General features: G+C 36.7%; 1 protein-coding gene across 1 annotated transcript in view; it reads left to right on the forward strand.

The window, feature by feature from the left end:
- Window positions 1-335, forward strand: part of PRDM5 (PR/SET domain 5) — a gene marked incomplete at its 3' end in the record, with an annotated part of 70362 nt that extends 70027 nt beyond the window's left edge. Inside the window, exon 14 of the mRNA XM_081332241.1 lies at window positions 171-335. Coding sequence (XP_081188367.1) covers window positions 171-335 — 165 coding nt within the window. The remainder of the gene's footprint in view (window positions 1-170) is intronic.
- Window positions 336-16620: the final 16285 nt, after the last annotated feature.

Raw genomic sequence — 16620 nt, forward strand, 5'->3', positions numbered from 1 at the left:
TTAAAATGTCTCAATTTCAGAAATGACATAGAAGATGGTCATTTGGTTTATTCAACATTATTCATAATGTTAGGTACTGGGAGACCTATATATGAATTGTTTAAAAAGGTCTTTAGCAATTAATGACTTTGTTTTGATTTTTGCTCCTTTTTTTTACCTCTGCATTTTAGGTTTGCGATTTGTCATTCAGCCTCAAGAAAATGCTAATCCGGCACAAGTTGACTCACAATCCGAATCGGCCCATGGCTGAATGCCAGCTATGCCACAAAAAGTTTACAAGAAATGACTACCTCAAAGTCCACATGGAAAATGTCCATGGGGAAACTGACAGCTAATTCTGGCTTAAACAAGACAGTGTGTAGTGTTTTCATTGGATGCTTCTAACTCCAAAGTTCAATCAGATCAGTAAATACACTATATAGACTGTATATTTAAAAAAGTGCTCATGTAGACACTTCTTTCTATGCAAAGTAAAAGTACTATATGTTCAGCTGAGGTGGGAATAAAAATAATTAATGTCATGGTGAATCAAAACTTTATTTTTAATTGGGAAAATTATTAGTAAAATATGTTATAATTCTATCATAATTAATATTTTTATTTCAATATAGTAAAACTTTAATTCAGTCATAGGCACACGGCTTAGGGTAAGGTCAATTACTTTCAATATGTAGCATTTAGCTACATTTCTCAGTAGAATGTATTTTTTAGCTATACATCAGGGAAGGAATAGCTTTGATTCTTATTTTGAGAAAAGCAAAGCTTATATCCCATTATTTCATCCATTCCACATTCATTCTGTAGAATAAGCAACAGGCTTTTATTGAAAGCACAGGATTTTCAGCATGACATGGTTTTGGAAAAAGACAAACAACTTAAGGTTAGGACAGATCTGGTCAAATGCATACCTGTTAGAAAATTTGTTAGCACTGCTCTGTTTGGGCATCTGCTTTCTTTGAAGGGGAAGGCTGTGATGGACAAAAGTCAAACCTATGTTTACAGATGCCCCATTTGAAACCTCTGCAAGCCCTTCTCTTTTTGGCCACATAGTATCCATACCAAAGATTAAAATCACACGATGATTATGATCAACAGACCGAGATGCAGTATCTCCAGGGTATCTCTTGGCTGCTACAAAGTGTTCTTGTTTATTTGCTCTTGTTTTAGTCTGCTTAAGGGAACCGGGGCATAGATAACAGTTCTTTGTCCTGATTCTGGTATAAATTCAATGGAAAATCCTAAACTAGCTTTTCTCAATTTGGCACTCTCAAATTTGTTGGATTAAAGTAGGGAATGTTGTTAACTATGAATTCTGGGAATTGTAGCCTAATACATCAGAAAATTCAGATTAAGAATGACTTGTCTAAACATTTTCCCATTACAACTATTCCTGTTAGCAAGGTTTTTTAAATGGGCTGGATTGATTGACTCTGCAGACATTTCAGAAATATAAAACTGGAACTATGAGGCACTTAAATTTGATTTCAGATTTTTTACTTTGGGCATTGGGTGCAAAAGTACTAACTGTATGAAATTCTTAAGAGCAGACACATATGTTTCAGGAAAAGGACAGATATACAATCCTGGAAAAAGATGCAGCTGTTTTAAATAGTTGAAGACAACATTTGTGCCACCAAACACTGTGAAGCAGTTTTTTGGTACTGATGCTGAAGCACTGCATAGTTCTGACAGAGGATATATTGTATTCTGTGTTTGCATCTGATAGGTTGGTTTCACAATGCAAGAAATTCTTAATAAAATTGTGACTAGGATTAATTGACTTTTATTCAATTAGTCAGCATGATTTTTCAAGCAACACTTGCTATTATATGTTAATGAACTCAGAATTTATATCAAAATTAGAATATATTTCAAACAGTGCTCTCTTATCATAGCATTCTAAGGGAGATTTACAATCTTCACTGTTCGAATGTGATTGGAATTATAATATTGGTTGTTACTGAACAAGGCAAAACAAAAGCAGTCCTAAGAAAGATCTGTGTTAACATACAGCATTAGTGCTAATACAATATTTGTAAATGTTAAATGGAAACTTAATCTCAGAATATTATCCAACATTTGATTAAACAAAGGAATATATAATTATATTGCTAGGATTTTTTAGCCTAAATAAATTTGTGCAATTTTGAATAAGACTTGTGAAATAAATTTCTCATAACTGTAAAAAAACCCCTACTATTATGAAGACTAAAAGTGAGTTAAGAATAATTTGTTAACATTATTACCTCTTAACGTTAGTTCCTCTTAATTAGCAGAGTAATTCCTTGAATTCTCATGTGTGGATAAGAATGTAGAAAACATGATTCATGACTGAAAATAAAAGATACCAACCTACTGTATATTCTCTAAAGAAAACAAATCTGTTTTTGGAAAATTAAATTCTTTAAGTAATATACAATATAACCCATGTGTTTTCTTTCATACCTATATTTAATGTCTTAACGATATTAGTGCTTGGCTATAGCAAATCTTCTGTATCCATAGATACAGGAAAAAATCTCTATTAACATCCATATTTAAATTGATGCAGGATAAATATTTCTACTATGCTTGTTCTGAAACACTTAGCTGTCCCTGACTCTAAATAATTATTTCAGAATGGAAATGATACTCCAAGCTTTCTTTGCAACAGAGATATTTACTCATTTCTAGAAGGCTTACTTCAAAACCTAATATGAAATATTCCAGAGCAGTGAAATATGGCAATTTGCCCACAAATTCTGATGCATATCTTCTAATACCTATAAACTTTTCCAGAACCAGACTCTAATCAAAACTGAACAATTCTCCATTATGGAAAAATTTTCCATAATAATATAACCAATAGATGCATTGGTTGTAGCATTCAGTCTTGTTTTGCTGTTATTGTTGTAATTGGTATTTGCTTTACATAAATGTGCATTGATGTGTTATCTGGCCTGTTTTGGGAAAATATTTGATTTGGAAAATGAACTGTACTTTGGGGTTTTTTTTTGGAGGGAGAAAGAAAGGAAAATGGGGCTGTTTAAAGATGAGTAATTTACATAGACTTGTGTGTGTGTGTGTGTGTGTGTGTGTGTGAAATGTTTGTTAAGTATTTAGAATGCACTTGCTTAGGTCCCAAACATGGGACAAATCTTACTTCCTGTTTCAGCCTAACCCAAGGCCATCTACAGGCAGTAGCCATAAGCAGTGGCAGCTCATATTTGTGTAAAATTTTTTTGGCTTGCTAACAAAGAATAAAGAGAGACAGATATGATAATTTCAAACAAAATATATAAATATATTGCATATATTCTAAATTTCTCAGAATTTTCAAGAGTTTTAAGTTTATCTTAATTATGAGGAGAACCCAAGACAATAATGTATAAGATGTGAACTGAAGTATGTTGTATTAGTGAAAAAGTGTGACAAAACTTTCTGTACTGCTTTTCCTGCTTGGTTCTTTCATTTCCTCTTGTACCAATTGTGTGTCCTAAAGATTTTATGTTATTAGCTGATATTTTTATTGAAGAATCTCTGTGCAGAACCTTCATACTGAAATCTGTAATTAATAAGTGTGCTTTACATATGCATATAGATACATATGTATGAACAGTACTAGTTCTTGAATAGAGGACCCACTATTGTCTCCTCTTTCCTGACTCCATCATAATCTTGATAAAATGTTATAAGGCATTATTTCAGGACAATCCCTTTCAGTAAAGCTTCTGGCTCTAGAATATAGACCTTAATGCTGTTATCCATAATAACTTCTTACTGAAGTGTACTATTTATTCATCTTTGTGTATGATGGAGGAGTTTATCAATGAATTGTAGTAATTATTCAAACAATTATATGGAATGTTTGACCTTTTTGTGTAAGTGAAGTACACCAATATAAAATTGGACCAAAGATATATTAAAGCTACTGTTTATACATAGAAATAATTTGAGATTCCCTACTTTTTCAGCCCAGCTTTGAGATATTCAGGAATGAACATTTAATTGGTAATTGCTTTTACCAGCACACATGGGATTACTACTTTGAAAAACTGATAGCAACTGACTTCATTGAATAATTCATTTGAATTTAGCAGATATCACCTGTCACTATGTCAGTAATAAGTCAATTACTTGACTCTGGCTTTGAAATAAACAAAGCCAATTGGACTGTTCAAATTATAAAGCAACAGCAAGGAAGGAATTATAGTCTGTAACAGATTTTTTTAAAAAAACAAAAACAAAAAAACATACCCCCAAAGAACACTGGGTGAATTCACGTTGTTTTGAGTGAGCATCAGCAAATATTTTAAAATAACCCAGTGAAAAGTAACAGACAATGAAGTCATGCTATTTCCAGAGACAATATGGTATCTTGTTTAGAGAATAAAAAAGAAAACATAAACCAAAACCTCATTTTTTTAAGCCCCATCCCCACCTTAACATTTACTTTCCTATTCCAAACTATTAATTTTCTCAATCATGTTTTTACTATTCAAAACTTTGTAAAACTCTGGGATGAATTGTTCTTTCCAGCTACAGTTCATGGCTTTGATCCTCAATGAATTGCTTAGAACACTCTCAAGGAATTAACCCATTTTGAAGTCAATGGTGAAATGCTCATGGCATTTTGAAGGCAAATTACAGATAATTTGTAGTATACAAGAGTTTTCTGTTGCCACCTTTGCATCTACTGATGACATACTTGTATTTTAGATGAAGTTCAGGGTTTGGCTCAGTGTTAAACTGCATAAAGGACTGTGATTGCCTCTTAAGCAGACTTTCTGTGCAAATACAAAAGCTTGCTTATAAATATATATATATAAATAATGTGGTTTGGAAATAGTTGTGCCATGTTTTCCTAAAAGTAAAACCTAGCTTGATTTTTAAGGGTGGGCCTAATATAAGCTATCCCAAAAATAAACTCTAGTTTTGGAGCTAGGCGTACTCCTAAAAATCAAGTTTGGGAGTGGGGGGTGGAGTTTCCCCATGCACCCTGCACCCACTTACCGTTGCAGCCAGGCCTCCCACCAATCAACATCTCCTTCACCTCCCTCACAGATAGTGCCTGTGGGTGAAGGGAGAGAGCCAGCTGAGGCTGGGGTGGCAGCGCCAACTCCAGATGCCTGGGAGCTGGTGGTGTGGCTAGGTCCGACCCGCAGAACCAGCGAGCGACACACAGGCAGTTCTGGGGATGGCACAGGAGGCAGGAGCTTCAGGAGAGTGGTGGCATAGTTCGGCTGTCACCGGCCTGGCAGCTGGCCAAATACACACACTGGGTGCTTCAGGCCACCCATTGATGAAGTGGAGGGAGAGGCGCCTAATGGACAACGATGAAGGGGAGTGGAGCTATTCTACGGTGCCAGGGCGGCATATAATGGACATTTTGCGGGAGAGGTTTGGAGAGGCTGGGTTCTAGGATCGCCCCTCATGGCTGCATTGGGAGGTGGGGTTAGGGTTAGGGTTAGGGTTAGGGTTGGCATCATGGCCATGAACGGGACCCCAGCCAACGCAGCCAGTGCAGATCTGGTTCTGATTGGCCAGTCCAAAACTGAAATTGGATGCCAGCCATGTACCAAACAATAGGTGATGTTTTAATGCAACTTGAACTTTGCTCCTTTTTAAAAGTTTTTAAAAGTTGATCTTCCCATAGATTTATGAATTTGAAAATACTAAAAACTCAAATCACAAACTTAAGTGAATACATTTTGGATTGATCTCATAATGTCAGAGTCTATCATTATCTAAACTGTTAGGAACTATGTATTCCACTAATCATTCTCTGTCTTTTTAAAATAATACTGGATATTAATAATATTGCACCCAGTCAGATTTGTCTGAGAAGCCAAGGATGCTTTGGCATAAAAAACATTTAATCTGTCTTGTACCAGGAACACTAAGGATTACTGTTAATAATACTAAGTTATTATATGTTTCAGAATTCACATGCAGAGAAAAGCAAAACTGAAACAAGTAAGTCAAGCGGTACTGAATGATAATTGACATAAAATGTCACTTTCTCTGTGTCTTGTTAGTTCTGCTTGTTTGACATCTATCTTTCAGGCAGTTAAGGTGATGCTTAACCCCTGGCCACTACTTAGGTTACAACAGTAAGATTACAGCCTTTGCATAACATGCATTCTATCATCACCCTCCAGTGACAAAAGAAATTGGGCAGAAAACCCAGCAATCCAAAATGATAGAGGCCAGCCAGGTGCTCCCTGTTCTGCCATGAGTTCTCTCTCAACTAGATGAGAAAGCATTCTTACACTTCCTGATCTCAATCTGGCAGGAGATTAATTAGTTTAGACCAACAAGCCAGGCTGGAGAAAAGGACTGCAGAATACAAAAGTTTGTATGGCCCAAATTCTGTTGGGCTTTCACAAAGCTGTAAAAATTTGGCTCTCACCCTGAAGTGATTTACTTCCTTATAATTTATTTCTGGGTTTTCCCCCCAATTGTTTTGTTCCTCAATGGACAGCTATATCTGTTTTGAATTTTATTACTTCTGTGGTTTATGTTTTAATCCTAGAATTTTACCTAGAGTTTCTCTATTAAGGTAGCATAAAATAGATTAGCTACTGAATTTTTGAAGAAATGGCTAACATAAATGGAAAAAACCAAGTAAACGACTTTAATCATATATACTTTGGAAAAGATTTATTCAAGAGTTAACTGGTGGTACATCATCATAGATAATATCTTAAAATATGGACATCAAGAAGAAATCTAACTATGTCAGAACTGAAATCCTTCCCCATGATGGTGTATTGAATGGACGAATGATCCTGCTGACGCACAGCTGCTTTTGCTACCAAAGCTGGTTATTTGGTGGCTTTTCTCCCTGTTTTTTGAAGGGTAGTTTAGGAAGGGACTTAAGATGACCTTCAGACAATCTTGCACCGATGAGGGAGAAGAGGGGGTCTGGATACCTGCAATTCTTGATAAGGCGTTGTCGGGAGATCTAATTATGCCAACTTTTCCCTTCAGCTGCTCATTTTTCTTAAACACACCTGGGTTTTAATTGCACTTTTTGAAGCTTTACAGTCTCTTGATTTATGACTAGTTGAGTTCTGACCTATTTTATAACCCTTTTATGGACTTGAATTTTTTTTTTGGTCTTTTGCTGTTTACTATTAAATTCTAAACATTTTTAGTCTTAAGGAAGTTTATGTTTACACAGGATTATACTACAATTTTTTGCTCTGTCTAGATTTTCTTCTTTTCTTAAAAAAGAAGTTATTACTTCTTCTAGCTTTTCTTTTTTTTAAAAAAAGAATTTATTACAACTAGGCAATCCCATAAAATATAGACTATACATAGAAAAATTCAAATTCTAGATAAGGTACAAATCAATATATTAAGTTAAAGTTATAATGAATTGTATATAATTGTAAAATATGAAGTTATTCTGGGTATTAAAGTATACTTCTGTAACTTGTTTAACCATTCTTCTGAGGAAGGAATAAAACAGCCTTTCAAGTAAGAAACATATATGATATGATAGTTAACTTGTACAAAGCAAGTCTGATAAACTTTGAAATACTGAACTGATATATGAATTAGTAAATGCTAATAAAAATGGTGGATTGAAATTGTAAGTGAAGTTTTAAAATGGCAACCATAAAGAGTAGTTCCATACTTTTCTAGTTCCCTGGTCTTTTAGGAAGATGCAAAATATGAGGGACTGGAGATGAAATAAGTGTATAAAGAAGTGGAAGGTTCCTATCTAAAATGCTGAGAAAACCTGAAGAACAATCAGCAGCCACTGCTGAACAAAACAGACCAATTATTCAATATATGGCAATTTCCAACACATGGTGTTCTTGTCTTCACAAATCCAATGAAGTCAGTAAGCGTAATCATAATATTTCTTTTCAGAAATATTTGATTCTTCCAGATGGTATAGAAACTTGAGGTCAAGCTTCAGAGAGCCATAAAGTAAAGTTGACAACTAGGAAGAAGTTGTAGATAATCTTGGATACTTTTAAGAGCTCAAGATACAGTTATCTCTTCTAAGCAGGAAGGTTTCTAATTAAAGGCTGAGTAGAGAATGGGGTCAAAGTTGAACTAAGTGAGCCCATTCTTTTAATGAGATAAAAAAACTTAGAGTAAAAAGTAAAATAGTGGAAGATGGTAGCACTGTAGTTCAATATGTAGTTCTATTGCTCATAGATCTGTCTTCTATTTATTTCCCACAACAGTCATACATATAAAACTAATGCAAACTGCTAACTCTTTATAAAAGGATTTTAATGGTAAAGCTCACAGATTTTAAATGATTCTGCCATAATGAAGGAGCCACATGGTTTCAGAAATAAAGCATTTATCGTTAAAGTAATATTTTATTATATTAGATTTGTCCTGAACACATCAGGCTTTTTGCTAAGATTAAAGTAACAGAACAAGATGGAAATTGCCTATTATTTCTCCACTTGAATTGCTGCCAGGGGCAGAGAACAGTTCAATGTATTGGAGTGAAACAAGAATAAAGGTTCAAGACAAACTACTCTTGATGATTTGAAGTGTGTGAAAGCTAGCTGAAAGGTTAATACAATTCATACTTGAATGAGTATCTCATCTGGATTTCAGGTTAAAAAAAAAGGAACGCTCACATTTTTGTTTTCCTCACAATCCCAAGTGATACCTTCAGCAATAAGATCCAGAGATGTATGAAAAAGAGTCCTTTTCAATAACAACAAGGCCAAGACCTGCTGTGTTTTTTCACCTTTTTCATTGTTTTGAATTAGACATTTATTCTAGCCAGACAAGATGAGGGCAACAGTCAGGACTTCAAGGCTGTCATTCATGTTGTCATCAGAATGTCAGTGCTTCAAAAGCTTTCTGTTAAATAATTGGAAAAGGGTAAACAGCCCCTTCAGTTGGGTATGCTTTCCTGAAAAATTCAGAACAGGCCCTGGAGTTTTTTGCTTGCTCCAAGTGGCCTACAAGAACAGACTTTGTTTACTGCCAAAAGCTGAACATTTCTAGCTAGCTAGTGTGACTGGCCTTGGCTATTCTTTCTCCACCCAGAAGCCCTCCCTTGTATCAATTTGAGGAGAAACAGAGTCACAAAAATACACATTTTTTTCCTTAAAGCCAAATAAAAATTGATTACAGATGGCTCTTACGATTTCTGTATTCTCTTTCTGATTTGTTGTAGGTAAATCCACAGCTGCACTTGATTTTGGAACTAAATTGATAAGCATGGCTTCAGTGCTATTAGAGACAGCAGAATATAAATATTATACGCCGTATTTATCGGCGTATAACACGCACTTTTTCTTCATGAAAATAGGGGGCAAATGATGTGTGCGTGTTATACGCCGATATAATGTTAATGACCCATAGTAAATACCGCATAGCAGCGCGAAATTTAAGTTTTTTCCCCTGAAATTTCCTTTTTAAAATGAGGTGCGTGTTATACGCCGGTGCGTGTTATACGCCGATAAATACGGTATCTACATAGTCGTACTATTTTTTTAACAAACTTTATTTTTAAAGGAAAATGCCCTTGTTTCTCCAAGTTAATACCTAATACTGAACTTCCAATAAATCCATTTGTGAAGGGAGTTGTTTCATTCCATTCTGTATCCATCTACTAAGTTTCTATGTAGTTTTAGGCAACTAATCTTTATCTTCAAATGTGGAAAATAAAAACATGAAAATTGACTCTCCATACAAAACTTCTTTGCTAAATTTATGCAAACTCTTTTTGTTCTTGTTTGCTGTTTTCACCATGTCTTTCTGTGCCTTTGAGTCACTGTTGACTCACAGTGACTGCATGGACTGTCTGCAGTTTTCTTGGTTAGTTTTCATAATTATTTGCCATTGCTTCTTTCCTAGAACTGAGGGAGAGTGACTGCCCCAAGGTCATCATTGGCTTAAAGTGGAACTACAATTCACACTCACACAGGGAAAAGCACTAGGCCACTCAGGTATGAACTAATTATATCCCTGACAAATATACAGTAGAGGTGACAAATAGATTTAAGGAATTAGATCTGATAGACAGAGTGCCTGAAGAACTATGGACGGAGGTTTGCAACATTGTACAAGAGGTAGCAACTAAAACCATCCCAAAGAAAAAGAAATGCAAGAAAGCAAAATGGCTGTCTGAGGAAGCTTTGCAAATAGCTGAGGAAAGGAGGGAAGCGAAAGGCAAGGGAGAAAAAGAAAGATACACCCAATTGAATGCAGAATTCCAGAGAATAGCTAGAAGAGATAAGAAGGCCTTCTTAAATGAACAGTGCAAAGAAATAGAAGAAAACAATAGAATAGGGAGGACCAGAGATCTCTTCAAGAAAATTGGAGAGATGAAGGGAACGTTTAATGCAAAAATGGGCATTATAAAGAACTAAAATGGCAGGGACCTAACAGAGGCAGAAGAGATTAAGAAGAGGTGGCAAAATTACACAGAAAAACTATACAAGAATGAGCTTAACGTCCCTGATAATCACAATGAGGTGGTCACTGACCTCGAGCCAGACATCCTAAAATGTGAAGTGAAGTGGGCCTTAGGAAAGCTGAGCAACAACAAAGCCAGTGGAGGTGACAGTATTCCAGCTGAGCTATTCAAAATCTTAAAAGACGATGCAGTAAAAGTGCTACACTCAATTTGCCAGCAAATTTGGAAAACTCAACAGTGGCCACAGGATTGGAAAAGATCAGTTTATATTCCAATTATAAAGAAAGGCAGCACCAAAGAATGTTCAAACTATCGCACCATTGCACTCATTTCTCATGCTAGTAAAGTTATGCTTAAAATCCTACAAGCTAGACTACAGCAGTATGTGGATCGAGAAGTACCAGAAGTACAGGCAGGATTTCGAAGAGGCAGAAGAACTAGAGATCAAATTGCCAACATACGCTGGATCATGGAGAAAGCTAGGGAGTTCCAGAAAAACATCTACTTCTGCTTCATTGACTATGCTAAAGCATTTGATTGTGTGGATCACAACAAACTGTGGCAAGTTCTTAAAGAGATGGGAGTACCAGACCATCTTATTTGTCTCTTGAGAAACCTATATGCTGGTCAAGAAGCAACAGTGAGAACTGGACACGGAACCACAGAATAGTTCAAAATTGGGAAAGGAGTCCAGCAAGGCTGTATACTGTCACCCTGCCTATTTAACTTATATGCAGAGCACATCATGAGAAAGGCAGGGCCAGATGAATCAAAAGTTGGAATTAAGATTGCCGGGAGAAATATCAACAACCTAAGATATGCAGATGATACCACTCTAATGGCAGAAAGTGAAAAGGAACTAAAGAGCCTCTTGTTGCGAGTGAAGTAGGAGAGTGCAAAAGTTGGGTTGAAACTAAACATTAAGAAAACCAAGATCATGGCATCCGGCTCTCTCAATTCCTGGCAAATAGATGGGGAAGAAATGGAGGTAGTGACAGATTTTATTTTCCTGGGCTCCAAGATTACTGCAAATGGGGACTGTAGCCAAGAAATTAAAAGACGCTTGCTCCTTGGGAGGAAAGCCATGGCAAATCTAGACAGCACACTAAAACGCAGAGACATCACCCTGCCAACAAAAATGTGTATAGTCAAGGCTATGGTCTTCTCAGTTGCAATGTATGGCTGTGAAAGTTGGACCATAAGAAAGGCTGAGCAACAAAGAATTGAAGCCTTTGAACTATGGTGCTGGAGAAGACTCCTGCAAGTCCCTTGGACTGCAAGGCGATCAAACCGGTCAGTCCTAGAGGAGATCAACCCTGACTGCTCTTTAGAAGGCCAGATCCTGAAGTTGAAACTCAAATACTTTGGCCACCTAATGAGAAGGAAGGACTCACTGGAGAAGAGCCTAATCCTGGGAAAGGTTGAAGGCAAGAGAAGAAGGGGACGACAGAGAATGAGGTGGCTGGATGTAATCACTGAAGCAGTAGGTGTGAGCCTAAATGGACTCCAGAAGACGGTAGAGGACAGGAAGGCTTGGAGGAATGTTGTCCATGGGGTCACGATGGGTTAGACACTACTTCGCAACTAACAACAACAAGAAGAACTCACAGCTTCCTGGCTTTTAGCTCAGTGCCTTAACTAGGACATCAAAATTGTTCTTATTTTATCAGAAATATATTCTTGCATTTCCCAACTATTTAGGCCAACTATGTAGGGATTTCATCCATAGTATTAAAAAAAATAGTCTGGAAATTAATTACCATTATAGCTTGCAAAATTAAAAAAAATCATTTTTGTCTCTCAAGGTTCTCAACTTTATTTTGATTTGCTCATAGCACCCATCATCAAGGTGTGCTTTTTTTAAAAAAAGAGTGTTTCTAGACAATTTGTCTTCTAGACAAATTCCACTTTCTATTGTTGTACATATTATCAAATCTGTAAGACTATCAAAAACTTAACATAATCCAAGTAAAGTAAGGATGGAAGAGCGAGAATCTGCAAATCACTATATTTCTACTGCCTTTTGTTTATTAATCCTATTATAGTCAGTTAGCCATACAGCTTAATTCATTTATATCAGTCAAAGAGTGTGTGACTGCTGAAAGACTTAAGTAACTTCCACTGAGTTCAAAGGGACTCATTCCCAATGAAAATGTGGTTACAATCAGTGTGTTAGGAGGAAAAAAAGAGGAAAACGTGAAAGATGGATATGTCTATCAACTGAGAAAGGAATGAGATAAGAAAAATAACCTATATGATACAGAAATAACTTGTGGAAATGAAGTTGAGTGATGTGAAAGTAAAAACAACCAGGATATATAGAATGGGTGCATAGAGTGAAGTAACTATATTATAAGATTTTTCAAGGAGGACATTTCTTGACTACTGAATTATAGTAAAATTCAATTTACTTCAAACTATTTTATTAAAAAAAGGGACGCGGTGGCTCAGTGGGTTAGGACGCTGACTTTGTCGATCAGAAGGTTGGCAGTTTGGTGGGTCGAATCCCGAGTGCCGCGTAACAGAGTGAGCGCCTGTTACTCGTCCCAGCTTCTGCCAACCTAGCAGTTCGAAAGCAAGTAAAAATGCAAGTAGAAAAATAGGGACCACTACGGTGGGAAGGTAACAGCATTCCGTGCACCTTTGGCGTCTAGTCATGCCGGCCACATGACCATGGAGACGTCCTCGGACAAGCGCTGGCTCTTCGGCTTTGAAACAGAGATGAGCATCGGCCCCTAGAGTTGGAAACGACTAGCACGCATGTGCGGGGTAACCTTTACCTTTTTATTTTATAAAAGTTCAAAACACCAGATTTTCCCAATGGTTCTCTAGACTCATTTCACACCTTATGCACCCTAGTCCATGGAGGTAGAAATTTATGATCCCTATGTATGAAGACAGGGTGGCAGATTTTCAGTACATGCACCATCAATGCCAAAAGACTTCCATAACTGCAGCATTCTTCACATGTGGTGTGTTTCTTTTTGCATTTCCACTAAATCATTCCTACAGCAACTTCTTTTTATGTTTTCATTTTCATCACATTGATATAATCTAACGGATTTTGCTATTATGTGAAGAGAGTTTTCTTGTGAGATATTAATATAACCCTCTTGTCAAGATACCTGAAGTGGAACAGTTTGTTCTGTAGCACCAATAAAAACAGATGGGAGAAGACTGTGCATGATGTAAGATGTATAGAAATGTGGATCTTGTCAATTTATCATGTGAAACAGCTGACAAAGAAATGACAGTAATTGATAGGCCTCTTGAGATGCAATCTGGAAGTGTTGAATCCAGAAGAGATACATTCATTGCTGAGTTATTAATGGATAAATTCCTTGTTTAATTCATTCCCAACTATACTGTTTTAAGGAATGATAGAGACAAGTCTGTATCTGAATTAGTTATATGTATTTGGCTGTTACCTGCTTTATTGCTACCCAAACTATTTAATTAGTTATTGAGTACTACTTAATGGTGTAAGTAGTAAACAAATGACAGGACCCACTGTATAGGCAATATAAATTGTTTCTAGATATAAGAACAAAGCTTGCAGGCTTTCCAGAAACAGTTGTGGTAACTTGATGCTGGACTGATGGCTCATCATCTGATTCAGCACAGTGGTCATCTTATCTGCCTCAGACGATTCTCATTGTGCTTCTGCCCTTTAATGAAGCATGACAATACAGTTCAAAAATACCCACTTAGCATTTGGGTCCTTGAGCTCAATATAGCTTACTCCATAGAACCTGAATATAAGGTTGTAGTTTCATCATGGCAGATAGTTTTCTTACTGTGTTGCGTTGGTTATCATACCAAGCAAATTCAGACAATATTTCTATATAGAAACACAGATAGTGTTGTTATGGAGATCATTGTGAAACATTAGGATCAAATTACTAAAGGTTTACTAAAGGAAGAGATGGAGGGAGAATAAACAGTGTCAGAAACTTGCAGTGATCATGAGCTTGGTCTTTGTATAGAAATAGACCAAAATTCTCACTTTCTTCTTTATTTTTCTTGACCAAATGTTCCTGGCCTTCTTTCGTTTCTAAAAGGAGTGTTATATTGTCAGTATATCGTAGACTGTTGATGTTTCTTCCACCAATTTTTGATTCTTCAAAATGTAGCTTCATCGTGATCATTTTGGCATACAGGTTGAATAAGAAAAGAGAGAATACAACCTTGTTGCATTCCTTTCTCTATCTTAAACCATTCGGTGTTGTCATATATGGTTTTAGCACAGTAGCTTCCTGATTTGTGTACAGTGATTGCACCAGCTTGACCAGATGTGCTGGTACCCCCAGGTCTTGTAGGGCTCTCCATAGCTTCTCATGATCAACAGAATTGAAGGCTTTCTTGTAGTCAATGAACCACATTTTGTGATCTTTTTATGTTTTTATATTCACAAGGGTTTTCCATGATCCAGCGCCGATCTGCAATATAGTTTCAGATGTCATGACCCCTTAGCCAGCCAGCCTGGATATCTAGTAATTCCCTTTTGATGGTGCTAGAAGTTGTTGTATAATTTTAAACAGAATCCTGCTTATGTTAGGGATGAAAGCAATTGTGTAATAACTGGAGCAATCTTTAGAGTCACCCTTTTTTGACAGTGAAATGAATACTGAGCATTTCCAATAATGTGATCATATATTGATTTCCCAGATTTTATGGCACAGATCTCTAATGACTCTGGGTGGTGCAGGTCTCAGTAATTCTGCAGGGACAGTGTCAACACCTGGAGTCTTGTTGTTTGGCAGTTGGTTCATTGCCCATATGGTCTCCTCCTCAAAGATGGCCAGTTCTATTTCTACTTCTTTTTCTTCATCATTCTGAGGCTGGGCCCTTTTGCTATCTGCAAATAGCATTTCTGTATATTCTTGCCCTCCTTATGCCTTATTGGTCGGACATTTATTTCCTTTGGTTGCTTTTAATGATGCCTTAATAAATGGTGCTTGGATCTTTTTGACTTGCATAAATGCATTCCTGGCGTGACCCTTTATGTAGTCTGTTTCAAGCTGTTTACAATATTCGTCCTAGTAAACGTCATTATCCTTCCTTGCTGCCCTCTGGAAAGCTGCATTCAGTTTTCTTGCTTTTTTCATTCGCCTGCTGCTTTGGCTACTTTTCTTTGCTCAACCATTTTGATGGTTTCGTTTGAGAGCCTCTTGCACTTTTCTTTGGCTTCTTGTGTGGTATGTGTTCTTCTGCAATTTCAATAATGGTCGATTGAATTTCCTACCACAGTTCGCCAGGCGTCTTCTCAGCAGCGTCCAGTAGGTCAAACTTATTTTGTATATGTTAGATATGTAATAGGGATTTTGATGATATCAAACTTTTTGGAGGCACTGCCTTTTTGATGGTGCGTAATTTTACTTTAATATTTGCCACAAACAATTCATAATCTGAACTGCAATCAGCACTTGGATGTGCCTTAACAGCAAGGACTGATCTGGTCCATTGATGACTGCACAGGACATAGTCAATCTCTTTATGGTAAAGTCCATTTGGTGAGGCCCAAGTATATAAGTGGAGCTTGTGCCATTTGAACCGTATGTTCATGATCCTAAATCAGCTTTCTTGGCAAAATTGAACCATATAATAACCCGCATTATTCCTCTCACCTAGTCCAAAATGAGCAGTGATGCCTGTCTCCTCTTCTTTGCTAACCTTTGCATTAAGGTCGCCCAGGATGGAAACAGTGTCTTTTGGGGGCACTTGTTTCATAATTTCTTGGACCATGGCATAAAAGCTCTATTGCAGCCATCGTTGGGGCATAAACCTGGAAAATTTTGATGTTGATGGGCGTGGCATGAATTCTGATGTCATAATTTTGGTTCTAACTATTGAGAAGTTTTCCACTGCTCTAGTAAGTTTCTTGCTTACAATAAACATCATTCCATTCATGTCCTGAGTAATAGACAGTGAAGTTTAAGAAAAAGCCATTGTCTGTCCAGTGTAGTTCACTGACACAAAGGAGATCAATTTCCAACTTGATTGTTTTACACTTGACAATATCTAATTTACCTTGACTCGTTCCTCTGACATTCCATATGGCTATCCAAAGTATCTCTGTACAATGTAGACATTTGTTTTCACCAGTGGCTGCCTCAACAACTGGAATTCCTATTATCCTATTATTGGGTACCCCTATCTGACATGTTTGCAACTCTTTCCATAGAATAATACTGGGGAGTTTTTTGCAGAATAGGTTGCCAGGTCTTTCT

The sequence above is a fragment of the Vipera berus genome (assembly GCF_964194415.1).
Source record: "Vipera berus genome assembly, chromosome: 7".
In the NCBI taxonomy this organism is placed as follows: Eukaryota; Metazoa; Chordata; class Lepidosauria; order Squamata; family Viperidae; genus Vipera; species Vipera berus.